Genomic DNA, 25,837 nt, shown 5'->3' with positions numbered 1-25,837 from the left:
TGTAAAATCTCTCCAATTATGAGAATAAAAAAATACCAGGACAAATATAATGCACGTTTATTTTTTGCCTTTATATGTTGAAAAATGCTCAAAGTGAGCCTTTCAACCTTACTGGATATCCCTCCTAATCAAACACTTTTTACTATCCTAACATGAAATGGGACCCTAAATAGGAATGTGGTGGAAGCTTCTTCTTCGGAAACTTTTAAACAGAGGCTGGATGGCCATCTGTCAGGATATTTTGATTGTGCTTTTCCTGCATGGCAGGGGGTTGGGTTAGATGGCCCATGTGGTCTCTTCCAACTCTATGATTCTAGTGCCTTTAACACAGAAATATAAACATAAATGCCCTGACTGCTTAAGGACCAAGCTTAAAGATAGTGTGATAACAATTCTGCACTCCATTGGACAGAGAGATTGTGTGAAGTGATTAGGATCTGACCTTTCCTTTGTATGGAAATCCATGTTTGTAGTGTGGATTGAGATCAATGAACTGTACTTTAATTGCTCTGGTGACAACATTGATATGCTTCTGTCCCGAGAGTGTCACTCCTGCAGAGAAAAAGGGGTTGTTGTGGTGAGTGACAGTGAAATTCTGACTCAGTCCAATATAGAAAAAGATCACTATAAAAACATGGCACACAAGGTTATCCTTCTTTCAAGAATCTTCTTAAGCAAACTCTAGAAAATGGACTGAATATATCCATAGCTAAATATACTGTAGATCCTAGGTTAAAATTATTTATTTATTTATTACAGCATTTCTACCCTGCCCTTCTCACCTAGTATGGGGACTCGGGGCAGCTTACAATATAAAACACATATATAACAGTTACAATAATATTTCAACTTGATTTAAAATTAAATTGCATTAAAAACATTCATAAATACACATATAAATAAATATTTAGGCGCTTTCCGAATCCAAAACCGGGTCTGTCAATTTCATCCTGAGCCATATGTTATAATTGATACTGCCACTGTTAATTGAAAGCCATTTGCCACCATCAACCAAGCAACTCAAATGACACTCAAAGCAAAGACTAGGCATTTTGACAATTTCATGAAAAGAGATTGTTCATTAGAAAAGACTATGAGACTTTATTAAGTGGAGATCAGTAGGAAAAGACTACATTCCAGATTGATAGACTGAGGACATTATTGCATGGAAGACGCTGTTCTGTAGCATTTCCGTACCTGGGATAGAGACCACTACTACTACTGATGAAGGTGTATTGGGAAAATATAATACTTGTATTGGAAATTATATATTGAATGTAATCATATTAGAAGAAATAGGAAAAATGTAATCACAAGCAGACTGTGTGCATATAGCCCCAAAATACACTCTGCTCAGCAAATAACTGTCTCCCCATAAGCAGAAGACCAAAGTTCACCCTGAGGGCCAGAGACATATGTTAAGTGTCAACAAGAATAGATAAGCTAATGGACAAGAGACAAATTAAGGCTTTTGGGGAATGTCAAGATAAGACCTGGTGCCATGTAGGAGTACTAATGACTCTCTCTGACAAGCTAAGGTAGGGAGGAATTCCTTAATTAATGGTTCCCTGAGAGCCTAGATGAGAATTCCAGAGATAAGGCCTAATGGAGGGTCAGAGGTCTTGAAAGTAGTCTATATTTTAGGGAAATGCAAAAGTAGCTTTTAGTAAAGTGCAAAGTAAGACTTTTTTGACACTAATTGGTGATGGATAATACCTATCTGACGTAGATAGAGGAAGGCAAAAATAGTGTATAAGGATCTGTGTTTCTTTGTTCTCCACCTTCGCTTTCGTGATTACAGGAGAAGGTCCTTTTTCTTATTGCTTATTCTCTCTGGCCACTGAGAATAAACATCTTTTTTCTACAGCCACCGGAACTCTCTTTGTCTCATTACCTCAAACCTTTGTCTGCCATTTCACTACTACTACTACTAATAATAATAATAAAACTTTATTTCTATTCTGCTCTATCTCCCCAATGGGACTCAGGGCGGATTCCAACTTACAATGGCAAACATTCAATGCCTTCACAAAAACGAACATAGAATCCCAGAAAAACCTCATATATGAAAACAGCAATTAAAACCTAACATCAAATTAAACCTAACATCAGTCAATTAAACCTAACATCAATAAATTAAACCAACATTATCAGACAAAAAATTATATAATGACATAAAATGTGGGGGAAAAAATCCACATTAATTTACAGAAGCTAACAAGAGTTCATAAAGTTGTTTGGGTTGGTTGTGAGGCCTATGGTGGTAAATTGGGCTAACATAGACTGGCAGAGACCAGATACAAAGTAGTTCTCAACCAGGATCTGGAAGTAGTCACTCATTGTCTAAACTTTCTTCTCTCCGTATGCTAGTGAGCAGAAGTGGGTCTTCAGTTGTTTTTTGAAGGAGAGGAGGGAGGGGAGAAGCTTTATTTTTTTAGGAAGGGAGTTCCAGAGGTGGCCCTCTCTCTCATTTCCACCAGTTGTACTTGAGATGAGGGTGAGCCCGAGAGAAGGGCCTCCTCTGTTGACCACAGTGCCTAGGCTGATTTGTAAGAGGAGATGTGATCAGTCAAGTAGCCTGGACTTGAGCTGTTTAGGGCTTTAAAGGTAATAACCAGCACTTTGTGTTTAGCCTGGAAGCAGACCGGCAGCCAGTGGAGCTGCCACAACATGGGAGTGGATCTCTCCCTGTACGGAGCTCGTGGTATTATGGCAACTCCTGTCACAAAGCCACTGGCATCAAGCAAGAACAATGCCTTGGCCTGCCTGCTGTGCTGCTTCCACTACTTCGTTTTTTGTTTTTTAAAAAATATTTTTAAGGTGATAGCAAAGTGTCGTGGATTTTTTTTCTGCAAGGGGAGAGGACAGTGCACCATCATAGAAGTGCTCAAACTACATCGCACAATCCCAGGATCAGTATGATCAGGGACTATATGAGGAAATGCATGACTGTGGTCACACAACACCATACAATAGAGACTGTCCCCAAAGGGCACAGTTAACAAAACCAAAACATTGCATCTTCCCATTCCTTTTTTATTTATTTATTTATTTATTCTTCGAACTTATATGCCGCCACTCCTCTAGGGCTCAGAGCGGCTTCCAAAAGACACTAAAATCTAAAACAATTTAAAAACAGCAATCTTCCTTGTACCTGTTCCATCCTCCTCCAGTTCTGCAGAGAGAGCAACCTGAGTGCTGTACCCTTTTTGAGCCAAATTCAGATCTGTTGCATTAATAGTAAAGGAAGCATAGCCAGTTTTATCTGTCTGAGAATACAGAGAAGATATATTACATTTGTAATATAGATTAAGAAACTCTACTTTATTTTTCTACAGATTAACTATTAACAGTGTATTACTCAGGTGTGAAGATCTTGCATCTGTTACAGAATTTATTTTTGAGCAGCATGTAACATTTAATTTCTGTGCAGAATAAACACTTATAACAAGAATTCTCATGATTTACCACAAAGAAAAAAAATCACCTAGGGAATGTCATCATCCTCACAATCTATATGTTTTTTTTCTCCCAAGTTTTGGATTCAAGATAATGTACAATAGCTTAATAAACTTGCAATCTCATCACATTGAGATAGGAGTCCCCGATGGTAAAGGTAAGGTAAAGGTTTCCCCTGATGTTAAGTCCAGTCGTGACCGACTCTGGGGGTTGGTGCTCATCCCCATTTTTAAGCTGAAGAGTCGGCGTTGTCCATAGACATCTCCAGGTCATGTGGCCGGCATGACTACATGGAGTGCCGTTACCTTCCCGCCGGAGCGGTACCTATTGATCTACTCACATTTGCATGTTTTCAAACTGCTTGGTTGGCAGGAGCTGGGGCTAACAGCAGGCGCTCATTCCGCTTCCGGGATTTGAACCTGGCACCTTTTGGTCCACAAGTTCAGCAGCTCAGCGTTTTAACGCACTGTGCCACCAGGGGGCCCTGTCCCCGATGGTACAATGGGTTAAACCTTTGTGCTGGCAGGACTGCTGACCAACAGGTTGGCGGTTCAAATCTAGGAAAAGAGTGGGTGAGCTCTCTCTGTCAGCTCCAGCTCCCCATGTGTGATGAGAGAAGCCTTCTGCAGGATGGTAAAACATCAAACATCTGGGAGTCCCCTGGGCAACATCCTTGCAGATGGCCAATTCTCTCATACAAGAAGCGACTCTCAGTTTCTCAAAAAAATCACATTGAGATGGGAAAGCATAGGTGACCATCCTTTTAGCATAGAGATTTGTCCCTCTAGATCATCAGCCATCCCGTTTAGAGTTCTGCCTCCCCATCACACTCACACATGGAAACTTAAAAGCTGGCAATACATTCATCTTACATTCATCACACAGTCCATATTACTTTATTAAAAAAATTAGGGAAAACTACAATATTTTAAAGACAAGCGATTTCTTGCCCTGCCCGAGACTCCTTACATTAAAGGAGATTGACACCACTTCTTTCCATGGGATGCTCTTCTCCAAACCCGATATGATAGATAAAGGAGACTGATGGGGACAAGCAGTGAAACAGGATGGGAAACTCTGATGGTTCCCATCCCATCTGCTTTTCAGCTGGAACCGTGGGAGTAACGCACGATAGGAAGTAGGAGCTCTGAACATGATGATTATTTTATTATTATTTCCCAGACTTATATTCCATCCTTCTCACCCCGAAGGGGACTCACAACTGGCAGCAATTCGATACTCAACAAACAAACTCCAAAAATAAAAATTACAATTAAAATCAAACATTAAAACATACCGTATATACTCGAGTATAAGCCAACCCGAATATAAGCTGAGGCACCTAATTTTACCCCAAAAAACTGGGAAAACATTGACTCCACTATAAACCGAGATAGCAATAAAATTACATTAATTGAGGCATCAGTAGTTTAAATGTTTTTGAATCTTTACAACAAACTGTAATTTAAGATATGATTGTTCAACTCTGATTAAATCATTATTTTCATCTTCTTCAATGTAAATGTGCTTATGTATCCTTTTAATAATAATAGAGTGAAATAATAAGTGTAATAATAAGTGTAATAATAATAATAATAATAAATGCAGTAAAATAATGTAATAATAAATAGAGTAAAATAATAAATGTATTAATAAAAATAATAAAAATAGAGTAAAATAAATGTAAAAGTAACAACAGTAATAAAGTAAAATAATAAATGTAATAATTGTCATGGAACCAAGTCCCAGGGCTGAATTTCCAAGCCCTGGACTTGGAGTCATAACATAAATAACCCTGAAAGCACCTGGCGGGAGAAGATATAATGAGCCTGGGAACTCAGGGTTGAAAGTATAAACAATCATAATTGGTATAGTGTGTGGGAATAGTAGAAATGTGAGACAAAGGGGTGGGGTTTGATGATGATATTTGCGTGTGGTGTTACGTTGCATCAGAGGTGATAAAAATGAGTGTATGTAAACATTAGGTCATTCTCGACTTTTCCAAAGTCATGTATTCTTCAATAAAGATTGGATTTGAGAGCAGCTATCTCTGATCCGCGTTCAGACTGGTCCTTTGAAGTAAGCACGACATTTAAGTCGAGAATCCCGTTCTCACCCTCCTGCGAATTCGCAGTGAAGTGATAATGAGTGGAGAAGGAGATCAAAGCCCAAATGGAGCAGAGAGGCCTTTGCCAGGGGCCCGGCCGTTGGGGGAAGAGACGCTGCAAGCCATAGCTTCCTCTACGGGGTACCCCAGGCCAAACGGCGTGACCCAGAGGATTCCCAGAGGAGGAAGAAGCGTTTCGGCGGCGGCAGAAACCAGTTGGGGATCTGGAGGAAGCATGCCGGAGACCGTGGCCCTGCGGTTATCCATCCTAGAAACGAATTTATCCAGGCTGTCGGAAACCGTGGGGAGGTTGGTGCCACTATTGGAAGAGAATCTCCAGAAGGAGCCCACCCGATATGGCGCCGAGACAGAGCCACGTAAGGAGGAAGATTGGAGCCAGAGGGGCCAGCGCGCCTCAACGCAGAGCCCCGTGGCGGCGAGGAGCGAGGGGGATGAAGAATACTGGCAGGAACTGGAGTTCCGAGACAGAATGGCGCGTGAAGTGGAGCGCCAGCAAGCTCTGGGAACTCTGAGGCCGCCAACTCCAACAGAACTTCCTACCCAACTTCCAACCCCCCGAATGGGCGTCGGGGTGGAAAGACCACTGAGGCCAGGGATCGGGTCCAGTGGATTAGCAGACGAAGGCGGAGAGGAGCCGGAGATCCAGGAAGGGGAGGAGGATGTGCCGTACGACGAGGGAAGGCGAGGTGCGGGGGCTACAGCGAGGCCCGCATTCGGATGGGTAGAAGGGCCGACAGCAGCGGCAGAATTTCGGGAGCCACGCAGAACGGCCGCCGGAGTGGGGCGCGGCGTGTTCAAAGGGGCCGTCCAAGGAAGCCCGATGCAACCCTTCCCCATGCCTCCCAAACAGCAGCAACGGGCCGCAGAATGGATGCAAAGGCGGGAAGATCTCAAACTGGAATACGGAGGGGAATCATCTGAACTGAACTTTTTCCTCATTAGCATCAGAGGATATATAGAAGACAACGCACACACATTCCCCTCTGAAGCAAGCATGGTTCGGGCCATCAGCAACACACTAAAGAGAGGAGCGGCCAGCTGGTATGTGCAACTACATGCCAGACGCGACCCATGCCTGAGGTCAGTGCCCCGCTTCCTCGCCGCACTGGAAAACCGGTTCAGAGACCGGCTAGAGCAATTGAGGGCTCGAGACCAGCTTAAAGGAATAAAGCAGAGGGACAAAACGGTGCCCGAGTACGCAGAGGAATTCCTCCATCTCGCGGAAAAGGTACCAGAGTGGTCTGAAGTGACCAAAGTGGAGATATTCAAAGAGGGACTACGCCCCGAGGTTTTTAGTTGGGCGGCGCATAGAGACGACCCAGAAACACTCCAGGGCTGGATACAACTAGCGGGGCGCGTCGAATCCACACTGGCCCAGGTGAAGCGTTTCAGGGGCGGCGGCGGCCAGCAAAGACCGGCGGCGAAAGGTCGAGGAGAAACGAAGCAGGAAAGGCCCGGAGGGAGGCCGGGGATCCCCTTCAAAGGAGATGACAACAAACCCAAGCCGGGATGCTTTGTATGTGGGAAGACGGGCCATCGAGCAGCGGAATGTTGGGCCCGGAAGGGGGAGCCGCCAAACCCCTCAAAGCCCAAGCCAGCAGCCGGGAGGCGAGCGGAGGAGGAGGTGCGAGCCCCAGAATCTCCGGAAAGGCTGGTGAGTCGAGACAAACGCATGCTAGTAGTGCCAATCTGCCTATCGGGGCTAGAGAATCGGGCCACCTGCAGGGCATTCGTGGATTGCGGTTGTTCTAGGAACATTATAACTCCGGAACTAGCAGGAGCACTGAAATGCCAGCAGACATTACTTGACTCCCCAATTGCATTTTCGCAGCTAGATGGATCAGTTGCTGCTGGGGAAGTATCTACTAAGGAAATACGAGGGGTCCCATGTAAAATAGGCAAATGGGAAGGAAGAATATCCTTTGTGATAGCCCCTATTGCCACATACCACGTAATACTAGGGATCCCATGGCTCGAACAGGCAAATCCTGAAGTAGATTGGAGAGGAAAGAGCCTAGCATTTAAAGAACAACAGACGCAATGGGAGATAAGCAAAATAGCAGGAGAGGAGGACGAGGGAGATGAAGCAGGTGAAATAGACCCACAGCTATTGCCACCGGAATACAGAGACTTTGTGGATGTTTTCAATCAGAAAGAGGCAAGTAAATTACCTCCCAAGAGGAATATAGAAGTAGAAATTGAAATAACCCCAGGAGCAAACTTACCGAAACCAAAAGTGTATCCCATGTCTGTTCAGGAGAAGGAGGAATTGAGGAAATATATTGATAAGAACCTGGCGCGAGGCTTTATTAAGCCATCCAATTCTCCTCTCGGAGCCCCAGTGTTATTTAGGAGAAAGAAAGACAACTCCCTAAGATTGTGCATTGACTATAGAAATTTAAATGCAATTACTAAGGACAATAAATACCCTATGCCTTTAGTAAAGGATTTAATTACCGTATTGAAGAAAGGGAGCATATTTACTAAACTTGATTTAATTGAAGCATATCATAAATTAAGAATCAAACCTGAGGATACTTGGAAAACTGCATTTTCCTGCGCATTCGGCCATTTTGAATATAAAATTTTGCCATTTGGATTAAAAAATGGCGGCAGTTGCTTTATGCAGCTTATAAATGAAATACTGCACCCATTGTTGTACCGAGGGGTATTCATATTTCTTGATGATATCTTGATCGTGAGCGAAGATAAAGAAAAGCACGTGGAATTGGTCCGGGAAGTTTTGCAGAGACTAAGGGAAGCAAAGCTGTACGCAAAACTGTCCAAATGTGAATTTAATAAAACTCAAATTGACTTTCTGGGGCATCGGATATCTCCAGAAGGGTTAGCTATGGACCCGTCTAAAGTATCAGACGTAAAAGAATGGGGAGTACCTCAAACAAGGAGGCAATTGCAATCGTTTCTGGGGTTTGCAAATTTTTATAGATCCTTCATAAAAGGCTTCGCGCAAATAACCGCACCCCTTACTGAACTTTTAAAAACAAAAGGGAAAGGGGAGACAGCAAAAGTGAAAGCTCCTGGCGCCAAACTGAGTTGGACGCCAGAATGCCAAAAGGCATTTGAAACCATAAAAGGATGCTTCACAGAAGAACCCATCTTAAAACACCCCGATATCAAGAGCCCTTTCATAATCCATTGCGATGCTTCAGACTGTGCATACGGGGCAGTACTATTGCAAAAGGATCAAAATGGGAACTTAAAACCTTGTGGATATTTGTCCCGGAAGTTCAGTGAAACTGAAAAATGTTGGCCCATATGGGAAAAAGAGGCATTAGCCATATTAAAAGCCTTAGAATGCTGGCAACACTTCCTCGAAGGGAGCGGAATCCCATTTGAAATTTGGTCTGACCATAAGAACCTCCAGTATTTAAAATCTCCTCGAAAATTGTCCCCCAAACAAATTAGATGGGCACAATACTTCAGCAGGTTCGATTTCCAATTAAAGTTTTTCCAAGGGAAGCAGAATGTCTTGGCAGATGCTCTTTCACGCATGCCTCAACACGAAGGCATGACCACAGCAAAAGAGGGAACAATATTCTCTGATAAACAATGGGGCTTAGCTGTCAGGACAAGAGCGCAAACCCAAAAAGAGAACACTGCTATTATTGAACTCGACGGGGAAAATAGTTGGGGAAAAGAACTGAAACAGTCTTATGAAGGAGATCAGTGGATCGCATCCAACGCAGAAAAGGGGGAGCAGAAGGGGGGATTTTGGTTTGTGAACAAGAAACTGTATATTCCAGCAATATTAAGGATTAAGATTTTGCATCGTTTTCACAATAACCAGAGCGCTGGTCATACAGGAATTACAAAAACAACAAAGGCAATAGCAAAACATTGTTGGTGGCCAGGAATGAGGAAGGACATAAAGAATCATGTTGTTCAATGTGATGATTGTGCCAGAAATAAATCGAGAGGAGGGAAGCCAATGGGATTATTACAAACAGTAGCGGAACCTACCAGACCTTGGGAATGTGTAGCTATGGACTTTGTGGGGGAACTGCCGGTTAGCAAAGGACATCGTTATATTTGGACAGTATTAGACCTGTTTTCTAAACAGGCCCACTTTATAGCACTGACGAAATTACCATCGGCAGAGAAACTAGCTGAATTATACATAAACCATATTTACAAACTTCATGGATGTCCCAGTAGAGTGGTCAGTGACAGAGGGGTTCAATTCACAGCAAAATTTTGGGAAAAATTCTTGGAAATGCTAGGAGCAGAAAGGAGTCTAAGTTCTGCTTTTCACCCCATGACAAACGGGGCAGTAGAACGTACTCAACAGACGCTTGGGCAGTTCCTTCGAATGTACTCTAACATGAGACAAAATGACTGGTCTAGGTGGCTGGCTTTTGCGGAACTAGCTTTTAATTCAACTATACATTCAGCAACAAATAAAACTCCCTTTGAAGTAGTTTACGGGTATGAAATACAACCTCTGCCCCAGTTGCCAAGATGGACAGAGAATGAAGAAACAGGGGCAGGGAAATGGAAAACTCAAATGCTAGAATGCTGGAGTCAAGTGACTGCATCCTTAAAGGAAGCACACAAAAAGTATAAAACGTTCGCAGACAGAAAAAGGGTGGAAGGCGATAAATTGGGGAAAGGAGATCTAGTGTGGTTAAGTACCCAAAACATCAAATTGGGGCTACCTTCGAAAAAATTGGGCCCCAAATATATTGGACCATTCAGAATACAGGGTGTTATCAATGAAGTAACTTTCCAGTTGGCATTGCCAAAAAGTTTAGGGAAAATACACCCAGTATTCCATCGCAGCTTACTGAAAAAGTATATGGGGACTTTGGACAAAATGGACACATAGAATTATTGTTTGATTTATTTCAGGATTGTGATGAAAGAAGAACCGAAGAGGAGGACGAAGAAAAAGAGGGCGCCATGTCATGGAACCAAGTCCCAGGGCTGAATTTCCAAGCCCTGGACTTGGAGTCATAACATAAATAACCCTGAAAGCACCTGGCGGGAGAAGATATAATGAGCCTGGGAACTCAGGGTTGAAAGTATAAACAATCATAATTGGTATAGTGTGTGGGAATAGTAGAAATGTGAGACAAAGGGGTGGGGTTTGATGATGATATTTGCGTGTGGTGTTACGTTGCATCAGAGGTGATAAAAATGAGTGTATGTAAACATTAGGTCATTCTCGACTTTTCCAAAGTCATGTATTCTTCAATAAAGATTGGATTTGAGAGCAGCTATCTCTGATCTGCGTTCAGACTGGTCCTTTGAAGTAAGCACGACAAATAATAATAATTAACAGAGTAAAATAATAAACGTAACAATACCAATAATAATAGAGAAAAATAATAAATATACCATAAATACTTGAGCATAAGCCCACCTGAATATAAGCCCACCAGGACCCATATCTGTATGGAAGAACAGGTCTTCATGAAAGGACCTTTATTGAATTGTGCTGGGAAACAGACTTGCAGCCAGTGAAGCTTTTGTATGCCCCCCTGACTATAGCTTTTTGGACGAGCTGAAATTTTTGAGCACTCTTCAAGGGCAACTTCATATACAGCATGTTAAAATAATTTAAATAAGATGTCACTAAAGCATGGGTCATGTGGCCAGATCTGATATGTCAAGCAATGGGTATAGCTGCCTAACAGGCCACAGCTGAAATCCTAGCTTCTAGGTCAGTGTTCTCAACCTGTGGATCCTCAGGTGCTTTGGCCTTCAATTCCCAGAAATCCTAACAGCTGGTAAACTGGCTGGGATTTCTGGGAGTTGTAGTTCAAAAACATCTGGGAACTCACAGGTTGAGAACCACTGTTCCAGGTTCAGGTTGAGTCCAGGACTCAATACAAGTTGCAGACTTGCAGCTGCAGGGGAAGTGTAACCCCAATCCAATGCAAACTACATTCCAATTGTCAGTGGCATGTAGGTGTCAAGAAAATATGATAGCTGAACTACTGACACGTTCATGGTACCTTGTCCATTTTGAGCAACCAGGTCCCCCAAGCTGTTGACTCTAGTATGTTTGGATGTAGGTTGACACCACTTTAATTGTTGAGGGATCATGGGTTTTGTAGCTTCACAATGTCTTCAGCTTCCTCTGCCAAAGTGTGCTGATGTCTTACCAAACTACAATTCCTAGGGTTCTACAGCACTGCACCATGGCAGTTAAAGTGACAGCAAATTGCATTAACTCTACACTGCAGATGCATTCTTTGTTACTTCATATGTTATTTATGTTATGTGGAGGAGGGCTAGTGGATCCCCACCTCACTTCATAAATCAATGTAGCATGATGGATCTCTCCTTTCCTTTTAGCTACCCACCAGTCAGAACCGGTCCAAAAATTAGGCGAATTAAGTGGTCGCTTGGGGCGCAAAACATACGGGGGCGCAGTCGAGACTGCTTTTTCTGTTAATTTCTTGTAAAACATGATGTTTTGGTGCTTAATTTGTAAAATCTTAATGTAATTTATGTTTAATAGGCTTTTCCTTAATCCCTCCTTATTATCCAACATTTTCACTTATCCAACGCTATTATTTTTCAGTGATTGGTTTTTTTGGGGGGGGGGAACCAAAATTCTGTTCGCCTACACTTGAAAAATACCTAGGGCCAGCTCTGCCACCAGTTGTTCTTCCCTTTGCAAGAATGGAAGGCAAGAACAACTTATCAAGTTTCCAGTAATTAGGCATTTCTGGACAGTATGAATTCCTTCTAGGAATCTAGTTCACCTGAGGTGCCTTAGCTTACCTGGCCTGTATAATGCTTCTCAACTGCATTTAACTTTCCACTTAGCTCTTCTTCAAAAAAATAATACGATATGTCCCGGGTCAACTTCAGATGCACTTTTCCCTGTACGGGCTTTCCATATGTGTACCTATATTCAAAGACAGAACAAGATAACAGAACATTGTTTCATTTTAAACTGGTGCCATTCATGCCAAGCTGTAAAGAAACAAAAACAGTGCGGGGGAGGGGATACTATCACTAACTAAAAACAGAACTGAGACACATATCAAAGTGAAATAATTATTGTTCTAAATCAGTGGTTCTCAACCTGTGGGTCCCCAGATGTTTTGTCCTTCAACATCCAGAAATCCTAACAGCTGGTAAAGTGGCTGGGATTTCTGGGAGTTGTAGGCCAAAACACCTGGGGACCCACAGGTTGAAAACCACTGGTCTAGAAGGAAAATCTACAGATGCACATGTAAATAATCTTTCTAGAGAAAGGTTCTCTTCACGAATTTTAAATGAAGAGGGAAGAAATATATCAAATTTGTATTTTACCTGAGTGAATGTTTTGGAATATAATATTTTCCTATTGCAAGAATAAGCCAGAGATGCGTTTTCTAACAACAAGCAACTCATTTGCACCATCAAGAAGCATGCCAGGTATATAATCTATCTATAATCTATCAACAGGTTTTCCTCCAAAGGCACTTCCTATTAAATGCAGGTGCTTTATCACAAAATTTATGGAAAGTGACTATGTAAATTATATCATATTATTTAATATATAAAGATTGATAGTGTGATACTAATACAGGTTGAGCATCCTTTATCTGGAATTCCAAAATCCAGAAATCCAGGATGTCTGATATGTGGCACTTTGGCACTCTGACAGTACAATTGACACAAACTTTGTTTCATGCATGCAAACAATTATTAAAAATATTGTATTAAATTCCTTCAAACTATGTACCGTATATACTCGAAGATAAGCCGAGTTTTTCAGCCCTTATTTATGAGCTGAAAAAGACTCCCTCGGCTTATATTCAGGTCAAGGTCAAGCCAGCAGCGGAGCCTGGAGGCCACAGTATTTTTTCTTTTCCAAAACCTCCCTCCTCTGCTTCTGCTTCTAGGCTGGTTATCTTATATTTTGTTGAGAGAGAAACAGAGAAGCCAATGTTTTCAAAAGCGAAAAGAGAGTGTGAGAGAAACCCTTGAAAGCCAGATTGCATGGGCAGAAGGGAAAGAAAAAAGATATTCTTGCAAATTTGCATGATTCATTACTATTACTATTATTATTATTACTACTACTACTATTACTATTATTGCAAGAACATAATATATGAATTTTCCCCTCATATGTTTACAGGTCTTTGCAAATCCTATGTAAATATAGATAACTAGAGATTTCCATGTACCTGTATATCTGTTCCTATATGTATACATTACTTTTATATATGAATTTTATATGAATTTTACCCTCACATGTTTGCAAGTGCAGAGGGAAAATGCGCGTGCGTGTGCACACACAGATATAAACATTGATAAATCGGGCTTGGAAATATTGCAGGAGGAAAATGCACATAGATTTACCAGTAGCTGCTGCATTTCCCACCCTCGGCTTTCACTCGAGTCAATAAGTTTTCCCAGTTTTTTTGTGGTAAAATTAGGTGCCTCGGCTTATATTTGGGTTGGCTTATACTCGAGTATATACGGTATATAAGATGTATATGAAACATAAATTAATGTTGTGTTTAATCTTGGTCCCATCTCAAAGATATCTGATAATCAAAGTATATGTAGAAACAAGTGCTCCAAAATCCGAAAAAAATTGAAACCCCAAACACTTTTGGTCCGAAGTATTTTGCATAAGGGATATGCAACCTGTAACTGAACATCTATTTCTCAAATAGTTATCTTCTTGGGAGATGAAAACGACTGCTACTTTTCATCAGGTGATATGTAAAGTGAGTGAGAGAAAGGGACGACTTTAAGTTCACAAACTATCAACATGGGAAATAAAATCTTTCTGTATAAAATCTTAGAAAACAATCCTAAGATCTTATGGGGAAAGAAATCAAGGCAGATCAAAGTTTACTTTGACATATGTCACTGGTCTTTGGGATGCTGATTCCTGCTGCAGCCAAGGGAGCATCACTGTAGAATTAAGGCAGCTTAACACCACTTTAACTGCCATGGCTCAATGCTACTACAGAATCACAGGAGTTGCAATTTAACAGCCTTCTCTTCCAAATAGCACTGGTGTCCCAACAATCTGCACATCCCATAATTCCATAGCATTCAACCATGTCAGTTAAAGTGATGTCAAGCCATTAATTCTACAGTGCAGATACACCCAAAGTCTTTAGTCTTCTCTGCCTGTGCTGGTGCGGCTGTACCAGAACCTTCAACTTTATTTTCTTGCTGCAAATGTTTGCAATCATAGGACAGGCCACCTGTCAATCATCATTAAGTTTGGTTCCGCCCCTTGTTCAGGGCTCTGGGAGGGAAGGAGCCATTTTTAAGTCAGTCTCACTTAAGGAAGCTAAGCTATAGGATGTAGACCAGCTCGTCCTGTAGAAAAGCTTCATATCTAAAGAACATCCGGGGATATAGAACATCTGAGGAAACAGAAACAGAAATTCCAGGGGGAAAGTCCCAAAAGCTCTGGCTGAGAGCTTACAGCCTCTCAGCTTCACAGCTCCTGAGGGAAACAGCCCTAAGTTTCTAAAGACTCAAAGAGAGAACAGCATCACAGATCCATGGAACCCCAGCTGAAACATCTGCAAGCCTTGGCTGGTAGGTCCACTCAATACCCAGACGCATTTGGAGTCGACAGTGGGTCCCACATCAGCTAAGCCCATATTGATAGACAGCCTGGGAGAGGTTATAAGAGGGTTTTCATAGTTATTTGAAGCCAATCGCCTGTCCCTTGGGGACAAGACTCAAAGGGCCAACAGTTTATTAAGGAAACCTTGAAGTGTTATTTGACTCCTTGAAGATTTATTATTTGTTCATCAATAAAGACTTTGTTATTTCATTAAAGACTCAAAAGGCCATCCTTTCAGGGAAATCCTTGACAACCTTTCTTTAGGCACCCTGGCTTCCCGCTGGGCATAAAGTATACGTCCTATACAAAAGACAATCAGTTACAGGCCCAGCGCGTGACAGAACACTGCCAGACAGTGCTGGTATCTCAACAAACTACAACTCCATAGTATTGAGCCACAACAGTGAAAGTGGTGTCAAACTGATTTAACTGTACCGTGTAGACAGATATGGGGCTTGGTGAGAGATAAAATACAGCACTCATGCCCATCTACTCACAATGGAAAAAATATTTTACATACCTGCCTAGTACTTTGACCTGAACGTCTTCATCTGCGGTGGAGATTAGTTCTGGTGCTTCAAATAATACTTCAAATTTATGTGGCACTGTAATGGGGAAAAATCAGAAGGCAGAAAAATGATTCACATAGATTGAAACCCTTCATTTTTCTGATGTAATAACTAAAAAATGCAACTAAGGAATGAAAAAAAGCTAGATAAGGAGATGAAAGCATAAGATGTCTCAGATCAGGTGGCTCTTATGTGGAATTTTGAAATAGTACATAGCATCTACAATGCCCCAATTGGGATCAGGAGGACTGTGATTTGAAGGCATAGGAACACTCCTTACTTCTGTATCCTTTTTTAACACACCCACTTCTAAAAACCCAGTTTTTGCTACTAATCCTGAGCCAATGATATGTCTACGCTGGTTGGGATTTCTGGGAGTTGTAGGTCAAAACACCTGGGGACCCACAGGTTGAGAATTGTCTAGGGCCAATCCAGGTACAAAATAAGTGTCTACTAGTTTCATTTTGTTTTTCAGGCTTCTCTCTCTCACACACTCATATACTATAGTTTTTCATATAGCATGGAAGAAGAAACATGTGTTCCATTTGACAAATCATCACAACCATATTATGAGTGCCTGTCAACATACAATATTGCCAGTTGTGAGGGAAATGACCATGCTAGGAGATTCTGAGAAATGTAGCTTTAGAAAGTAACTTTCTCAGTTCTATCCCAAAATGAAGCTCTAGGTGCATCTTCTTTGTAAGACAAAACTATATAACCCCACCATAATCTTTGGGCACTTTTTTTGTGTCAGGAACAACCAGAGTTGCTTCTGGAGTGAGAGAATTGGCCATCTGCATGGACGATGCCCAGGGGAAGCCTGGATGTTTTGATGTTTTACCATCCTTGTGGGAGGCTTCTCTTATGTCCCCGCATGGAGCTGGAGCTGATAGAGGGACTCATCTGCGTTCTCCCCGGGTGGGATTGGAATCTGGCAGCAACCCAACCTTCAAGTCACAAGGCTTTTATCCCCTAGGCCACCGGAGGCTCCTATCTTTGGGCACTGCAAACACATTGAAGGCATCACAATCTTGCTATTGGATTCACCCTTTCCTATCATTTATAACATGGATATTTCATGTGACTAAAGCAACACAGGAGTAACTAGGTGGGGGTTCTCTATTGCTGTTCTAATGCTTAGGAATAGGTTGTAGGATTGAGTCTGCTACTATGCATCCACGATCCTGAAAGATGGCAATTATAGCTTATGAATAAGCAAGTCTCTTCAGCTTATTAGAAGATCATCTCTTGTAAGCAACATATGACCTTCTCACATTGATCGAGGGAATTGTCACAGATCGTGGCAAATCCAGCTGTGCTCGACATTGGGCGTGGGGAACCCATTGTCCCATGCCCCGCACTGCCCAACTTACACTTAACTCTTTCCCATGGTAGTGGAGGGAAAGTGTCAGGTGCTCAGCTTCCCCCTATTGTTGCTAATGCATCACAGGAAGTGTCCCATGTTAACGCCACAGTGGAATACGCCGGTTCCACTTTAGTTTAGCCATGCAGCCCCACTAGAAGTAGCTGTATATCGTGGGATTGGAGCCAGTAGGCTCCATGGCTATACTGGAGAGGAACCAGCACATGCCACCAAATTCAGCCCTTTTTTGATGAGGTTGGTAGTCTTCCTGTGAATTTTACCATATTCTTCCACACTGAATGTTCTCTTCTCCCTATAGCCTTCTCCTATTTTAACAGTGTATGTTCCCAGGATTGCTTCAGAGGCCAGAGGGAAGGACAGATCCACAATGCCATGATGAGGCTTCACATCCACCCACTGGCCAATTCGGTTTCCAGAAGGATCCTGTGCACAACGACAAGACCAACAAACTGTAATGCTTCTTGCTTGTATCTAGTCATCAACAATGCTGACATTTCAACAACCTTTTCAGCAATACACATTGAATAGGCGAGGACATATTAGGTACTAGGTAGGATGTTTTATGCTTTAGCCACTGTTGTTGTTGTGTACCTTCAAGTAATTTCTATCTTATTACAACCATACAATGTCTTAGGTGATGTATATATTTAAGAAGACAAAATTACATTTAAAGAGGGGGAATTGTTAATGTGGGGTTGGTGTATTGGTAGTGTTTAAATGAAATTTGTGTCTTGCCTGTATTGCATACTGATTACACCATCCAGAGTGTAACATAGTCTGGAAAGAGTTAATTACTAAGAAGCTGTAATGACCTTGATGTGTGGCTGGAACTGGGGAGTGTCCAGACACAAGTGTGTGTGCATTGCTGATTGCATCTGTTCTGTTCTGTTCTATTGTGGAGTTTTTCTTTGTTCTGAGGAAGTTCATCCTTGCCTTCCTTGAGGCAGACAGACTATGACTTGCTAAAGATGGGTTTCCACTGCAGACTAGGAAATCAAACCAGGGTTGTTGTTTATTTTTATCTCGCTTTTCTCCCACTGGTGGGACTCAAAGCAGTTTTCCCAGTTCAACATTCAAACCACTATACCAGAGTGGATCTTTCTAAACAATCAATTGGGTTCTTCTACTTTTGTGATTTTAAAAAGAGAGAAAGAAACCAATAACAAAGATCCAAAGCCAGGCCTAAGTGGGAATCACAGATCTAGCTACAAGTTGAGTATCCCTTATCCTAAATGCTGGGGACCAGAAGGGTTCTATATATTGGTTTATTTTGTATTTTTGAGTTGGACATCTCTGAGATTTTTTTTTGTGTGTGTGTCAGGAGCAACCGGAGTTGCTTCTGGAGTGAGAGAATTGGCTGTCTGCAAGGACGTTGCCCAGGGGATGCCCGGATGTTTTGATGTTTTACCATCCTTGTGGGAGGCTTCTCTCATGTCCCCACATGGAGCTGGAGCTGAAAGAGGGAGCTCATCCGCGCTCTCCCGGGTAGGATTCAAACCTAGCAGCTTTCAGGTCAGCAACCCAACTTTCAAGTCACAAGGCTTTTATCCCCTAGGTCACCGGGGATTTAAAAAAATCTTTGAGATGGGAAGCGCAAGCACAAAATTTATCCAAGTTTTATTTACACCTGACACATATAAGCTGAAGATAATTTTATACACAAAATTTAATTTTTTGGGAATATTTTAGATTTAGGGATTCTGGAAAAGGGATGCTCAATGGTACAAACAAGAGCAAGAAAAATCTGTGGATATGAACTGTAATCTAAACAATGGATTGCTGTGAGTTTTTCAGGCTGTGTGGCCATGTTCCAGTAGCATTCTTTCCTGATGTTTAGCCTGCATCTCTGGTTGGCATCTTCAGAGGTCTGTTGGAAGTGAGGCAAGTGGGGTGTATATATCCATGGGATGTCCAGGGTAGGAGAAAGAACCCTTGCCTGTTTAATGCAAATGTGAATGTTGCCATTAGCAAGCTTGAATAGCATTAATTAGCCATGAAACTGCAAAGTCAATCAGTGAGGGTATTTTTCTTCCACCATGCACATTCCACTTGCCTCACTTCCAACAAACCTCTGAAGATGCTGGCCACACATGCAGGCAAAATATCAGGAGAGAATGCCACTGGAACATGGACATACAGCCTGAAAAACTCACAGCAATCCAGTGATTCCACCATGAAAGCCTTCGACAACAAATCTAAACAATGTGTCTTCATTTTCTGGGGGAATAAACTTCTAGGATTAAGCACAGTGAAGGCAGGAAAGAGCAAGGAAGAATGGATCTGCATAATGTTACCTGAGGGTTTCTTCACAATAATTTGACTGCACACTATAGGGAGATAGAAGGCTAAATTGCATGCAGATGTTACTTGATTGTATGCAAACATAAATTCCTATCCTGGAGGAACATGAATAACTTTGGACTCACAGGGAGAATGATACAATTCTTTTTCTTCCTGCCCTGATCCAGATTGTAACAGATTGTAAGCAAATGTCAAAACAAACTGGGGATTTCACACCTTGAAATGCCTTGAAACATTATTTTCATTCTCACATCCAGTAGTTCACAAAATATAACAGATTTTGGGCCCTTGTTTATTGTTTATTCCTAATGTAGCAGATTTGAGTGCTATCCCAGATCTGAATGTGATTTTGCCCCTCACTTGAGGCATGGCGTAGATGTGGTTCTTCTTCTTTCCTGAAAATCTCTCAATGAACTCTACTGCCTTTCATTTGCTCCTTTCCCACACATCCACATTCCCATTTTGCACATTACCTTAATTCTGGATTTCTAATTTTCTCATTTTAAAGGTTTATTATATAGCTCTAGTGCTACAGTGATATAAGGCTATGCCATATTAAACCTTCAGTTTGGCAACTAGTGCATATTCTCTCTTACATACTATTTAGTATCTCTAGCTTTTCGTGCATTCAAAGTATTTTTCAGACAGTCCTAGTGCTAAAGTGATATAAAGCTATGCTATGCTACCCTGTTTCCCCAAAAATAAGACATCCCCGGAAAATAAGACCTAGTAGAGGTTTTGATGAATTGCTAAATATAAGACCTCCCCCAAAAGTAAGACCTAGCAAGGTTTTTGTTTGGAAGCATGCCCGGCGCCTGCCAATCAGAACACCAGAGCATGCAGAATGGGTATATGTACATACCAGTTGTACATGGAAATAATGGTAGTGACAAGAAATTCTTGATAGGATTCACAGTTTGTCCGGTTATGTTGGTTTGTGATGACAACTACTGTACAGTCTATATATATAAAAGGGTAATGAAATTTCAACCTAGGACAAAACAACAAAACTACACATCCCAGAAACACTAAACTTGGCAGCACAATCCCTCATCCATGCCTCTACGTTCATACAACAAAAAGAAAAGAAAAATAAAGTCCTAATTAGAGGGAGAGGAATAATTGTTTTTATCCAGTTGCTGACAGTTAGAAGGCTAAGCTCCACCCACTTGGTCTCCTAGCAACTCACTCAACCCAGGGCCACTTCCACATCAGGCCTCTTCCACACTGCCTATAAAATTATCATCATCATCATTTCATTTCATCATTTAATTACTTATTAATCGCCCTCCATCCAAGATGCTCTAGGTGATTTACAAGATAAAATTGTAAAGGATAAAAATACATACATACAAATATTGATAAAATTAACATAGATTAAAAGCTCTAGTAAAGAGCCAGGTCTTGAGTGCTAGAGTAAAAGGCCCTACCTTATCTGATTTCAACTGGACTATATGGCAGTGTAGACTCAAGATGAGCACCAACCCCCAGAGTCAGACACGACTGGACTTAATGTCAGGGGAAAACCTTTACCCTTTACCTTAACTACCACCAATTCCTCAATACTGTATTTCCCATACCACCATACTTCACCACAGCAACGCGTGGCCAGGCATAGCTAGTATATAATAAATGTTCTTTTTTTTTGTTCAATAATAAATGTGAATTCTTCTTCATGGAAAAATAAGGCATCCCCTGAAAATAAGACCTAGCATACCTTTGGGAGCAAAAATTAATATAAGACACTGTCTTATTTTCGGGGAAACATGGTATCATCATAATGCCAAAACAGAGGGAGGGGGAAAAAAAGAAACACCTAGTTTGGAAACATGAAATGTAATAACCCCTGTGGCATTTGTATGATTAACACCATGTCTAGTTTGGCCAGGTGTATAAAAATAAAATTTGGTCTGATTCAGTAAAGCAGCCTGTGTGTTCTTACAACACTTTCATATAAGCAGGTTCTGGGGTGAATACATTTTACCAATTATTTATTTACCAGTGTGCAGAGATAACCATCTGTTGAAGCAATAAGTGAACTTAAGTAAATGTGACCACAGCATGGTTTAAGTGTAGATGTGTGATGAAATCCTCCCCCCATCATGGCAGGATAATCTACTGTTGACGATCAGCTCATCAAATATGTACACTTTGGTAAATGTTTCATAAATGAAAGCATTCAGGTCAGTCCTATGTTTTTCACCCAATATTCAAGGATAGAATAGGGAATGGGAGCCAATTGCAAACCTGAGACTTCATCTCACGGGTTTAGTGCTCTATTTCCATGTGCTTTGGAAACGGAGCCCCACAAATGCCATCACATGATGTAAGGGCACTTCTAGTGCGACTCTGTGGGGCTCCATTTACACAGCACATGAAAACAGAACCCTAAACCCATCTTCAGGAGTTGGGTAACACCCAACTCCAAATAGAGAAAAGTGGGAGAAAGCAGGAGAAAGACGGGCATTGGTGTGGTAGGGATGTGGGATGGCTGGCTATCCCAGAAATTGGGGAAACATGGGAGGGAATGGGGTAATATAGTTTCCTCCACTTTCCTCAGTTTTCCCTCAGGTCTTGGGATGAAGTCCCTCAGGACTGTAGTAAGCCTTGTCATTCCAAAATTAGAGTCCCCAAAGGTGCAAAAATTTTATGGTTGTAATGTAGGAATGTCCCAAAAGACAGGGTAGGTACAAAAAGTAAGTGGCAAATGATTGCTTGTAGTTACTCACTGTTAGCCATATCAAAGGGATCTGTAAATAGAAAGGGAGAAGAGGAAAATGAATCAGCATCATAAGGAACAGAACAGTCTCCATTTCCTTCAACATACAGCAAAACTACTCAAGGAGCTAAAAGCAAAATGTTCTGTATCTCACTATCTCTCCACTGACATCAGTGCCATGAGGGAAGAATTAGAAACTATGGATGCAACAGGGAAGAGAGAGCAGTCTTTCCCCTTGTCCTTTCGCAAGGAGAAGACAGAGTGATCCCTGGAACATGTTTCTGTAACTCACCCCTTTTCTATTACATCTTCTTTGCTGAGACACCCTTGTCCAGAACAACTAAACCAAAAGTATGCTTTCCTTTTGACCGCCTAGCAACCGCATAGTTGTAAATTTGTTTCATAGCCTTTGCCTGCACCCTTTTAGCTCATCCTTGCCCCAGAGACTTCCGGAAGGGCCAGGCCCGTAGCTAGGATTTTGATTTGGGCAGGGCTGGGATTTTGATGGGGGGGGGGGGGTTGAGTCTGAGTGACAGAGGATATACCCCAGCAAACCTTTTGTATCATTATCCCAATACCCCCATGCATATGGGATATATTGAGCATGGTGATCAGATCATGATATGAATAAACATAACAGTTTAAATAATAAATGTAAGGCCTTCTCGCGGACTACCCTAAGAATTTGGGGGGGGGGGGTGAAGCCCCTCAAGCCCTCCTTCCCCCACTACATGCCTGGGAAGAGTCAATGCACTTTCTCATTATTGCATAGCACAGAAAATGCCACCAGATGTCAGGTTTCCTCTTCATAGTACTTCAAGGATGCCCCCTCGATGGATTGTCACCTTGTGTGGTGAGGGGGCTTGCGTGTTCCAATGAACTTGCAGGCACAACCACTGGAGCCACACACTCCCAGGAGTGGCCACAGGGGAGGATCCAGACCAAGTACAATCCGAAGACCCTAAGACCTCAATAGCAGAGCAGGCGGAGGATAACATGGTACATGTTACAACAGCTGTGAAGGCGGAAGAAGGCTGCAACAGACTGAGAAACAACCGTCATCATGTTAATCATGCCACTGGCTGGGAACTCACTCTGTGAAGACTGTGTGTTGATCGGCCGTGCACCGACCTCCACACATTTAAAAAACAATCATGCACAGACGTCCTCCAAGAAAAATAAAAACAAACCAACAAAAGTCCCATGGTGATCAGTGTCGTGATAGTCGCCACACACACAATAAAAGTTCTTAAATGTTTATTAAATGACGTTTTAAACTCAAAAACACTTAACTGCAGTGTTTCTTTTAAAAGGTAAAAGTCTTAGTTCAAAAGAAGTCAAAAAGCAAGAACAAAAGGATAATCTGGATTATCTGGCTTGATAATCCGCATCAAACATAACACAAATGCCACTAAAGCTGACACCACGCAATGCTGTGGCTTAAAGGGCTAAAGAGGAGCTAAACGCTCCAAAAAGGCAGCAAACAGAAGCGTAGTCGAAAGCCAGGCCAAGTTTCAAAGACCAAAGGAGGAAACTAGAGACGCCAAGCCAGGAGCAAGCACAGATGTAGTCAGGAGTCGGACCGGGTTCAGTAGCCAGAAACGCCGAGGTAGAAATGCCAAAGCAAGGGCGCTAAAGCAGGAACGCCGAGGCAAGCACCAAGCTGGAAACGCTGAAGCAGGCTCACCGAAGTGAACGCCAAACTGGAAGCGCCAGAGCAGGAAAGCCAATGCAAATGCCAAACTGGAAACGCCGGAGCAGGAGCTCCAAAGCAAATGCCAAACTGGAAACATCGGAGCAGGAACGCCAAAGCAAACGCCAAACTGGAAATGCCGGAGCAGGAACGCCAAACTGGAAACGCCAAACTGGAAACATTGTTGTCAGGAGCCGAACAGGAGTCAGAAGCCAGGAACACCAAAGCAGGATTCAATCCGGATTATCAGGAAGCTGTACAGCCAGGACCCAAGGAGAACAGGCAGCGACAAAGCAATGTCCTCAAAATGACACCTTGCCTTCTGCAAGGCAATAGCTCTTGAAACTCCATTTTTAACTTACTCATCGGAGTCCGATGCTGATGAGGCTTCCACCCTGTCCTCATCATCCTCAGCTGATCTTGATCTCATTTGTGGACCTCGCCTCTCATCCCTCCAGTCTCTCCATCTTCGTTCAAGACTTAGATCTCCCCATGTTCCAGGAGTATGAGAGGCTTGCCAATCCCCTGATGCAGCCCCATGAGCTGACTCATCATCCACATTTACTTGAGTCCAATCAACATTCTCCATCTCACTCCCAGACCCATAATTCCCAGAGAACCCCTCAAATGTCTCCTCATCTGTGGGAGCAGTGAGTATATCCCGGATCTTTTTCCTTTCTCTTTCCTCATCCGACTCCTGCTCTCGAGTAGACCTTTTAGTTCCTCTACTCTCTGTGAAACCATCATCCTCCAACATGGACTCCTCATCACTAGAAAACCCATAAAACGTCTCATCCTCTGAAGGAGCCATAAGTATTTCCCGGACCCGCTTTACTTGTTGTTCTTCATCAAGCACCTGCTCTCTATTAGCCCTTTTTCTCCTTCCAGCTGTTTCACCCATAGAACCATTACTGCCCCTTGGCCCAACTACAACAATCAGAGAGTGGTGACAGGGCAGGACTGTGAAATCTGGAAGCCCCTAGTCACAGACTGGCACATGGGCGGTGGATATGGATTCAGTCATTCTACCTCAAGGTCCATGGCATTTGAGTAGTCCGGCAGCTGTATCCATGACTGAACAGCCCTTTTAAGCATCCGCTCTGCTGACCCCACATGGGGAAGGGGCTAGAAAAGGTGCCCTAAACATAGTCTGCCTCTCTTATTCCTGACTGGACTGCTGCGTCCAGAGGAGTCACCACCCTGCGGCCAAAAAAGAAAAATGAACTTTAGGGCATGGAACGTACGGACACTGTTGGACAACACTGACGGTGAACACCCCGAACGCAGGACTGCTATCATTACAAGGGAGCTGGGATGCTTTAACATCGACATAGCAGCACTTCAGGAGACAGGTGACGGAAGATTTCTTGTTCTCACAACATGCTGGAAGAAGCCAGCAGCCCACCATCCACAAGCAAGCAAGCAAGCAAGCAAGCAGCATGTCCCCTTATTAGTAAAACACTTCTGTGTGATCCACTGGCAAAAAAATTTAAAAATGTATTGTGGGAAATTTAGCCATGTTTGGGGAAAAAACAATGTTTTGGAGCATATTACAGATTACATTATTTTAAGTCTTAGCGGTTTAAAGCAGGTCATCAGCTTCGCTGACTCAGAAAGGCAAGGTGTCAGCAGGCCGAAAGAAGGGCAGTGGAGGGGCTCAGGGAGAAGAGAAGAAGGGTGACTTCAGGGCAGGCAGGCAAGCAGCTGGCAACTAGAGAAGATGGGAACTGGGGCTGCTGGCTGTGGCTGATTGCTTGCATACACAGGTAGTTTTTTGTGATTTTTAATTAAAAGTAGTAACAATTGGTTCAATTCTTATGAATACAAATAATAATAACAATAGTCTTTTATTTCCTGATGGAGGTTGGAATTAGAGTAGAGAGAGATGATGGGTTCTGTTGGCAAAGCTTCCACAGAAGCCCAATAGTTTTTAGGTAACAGCCAAATAATTATTAAATGAAATAAAGAAGGCAAAGAGCACTGAAATATACAACAAAGAAAACTTATGATGAGATTGCA

The 25,837-nt window shown here is 42.3% G+C and overlaps 1 protein-coding gene across 1 annotated transcript in view; it reads right to left on the bottom strand.

The window, feature by feature from the left end:
• a2ml1 (alpha-2-macroglobulin like 1) overlaps window positions 1–25,837 on the bottom strand; it is a 104,749-nt gene that overhangs the window by 66,760 nt on the left and 12,152 nt on the right. Inside the window, exons 6-11 of the mRNA XM_062971387.1 lie at window positions 22,136–22,156; window positions 17,366–17,528; window positions 15,670–15,754; window positions 12,341–12,467; window positions 3,155–3,269; window positions 443–552 (exon numbers count right to left, since the gene is read on the bottom strand). Of these exons, the coding sequence (XP_062827457.1) occupies window positions 443–552; window positions 3,155–3,269; window positions 12,341–12,467; window positions 15,670–15,754; window positions 17,366–17,528; window positions 22,136–22,156 (621 nt within the window). The remainder of the gene's footprint in view (window positions 1–442; window positions 553–3,154; window positions 3,270–12,340; window positions 12,468–15,669; window positions 15,755–17,365; window positions 17,529–22,135; window positions 22,157–25,837) is intronic.

The sequence above is a fragment of the Anolis carolinensis genome, chromosome 2 (assembly GCF_035594765.1).
Source record: "Anolis carolinensis isolate JA03-04 chromosome 2, rAnoCar3.1.pri, whole genome shotgun sequence".
NCBI lineage: Eukaryota > Metazoa > Chordata > Lepidosauria > Squamata > Dactyloidae > Anolis > Anolis carolinensis.
Note: the sequence above shows the minus strand (reverse complement) of the source record. Positions and strands in the feature narration are given on the sequence as shown.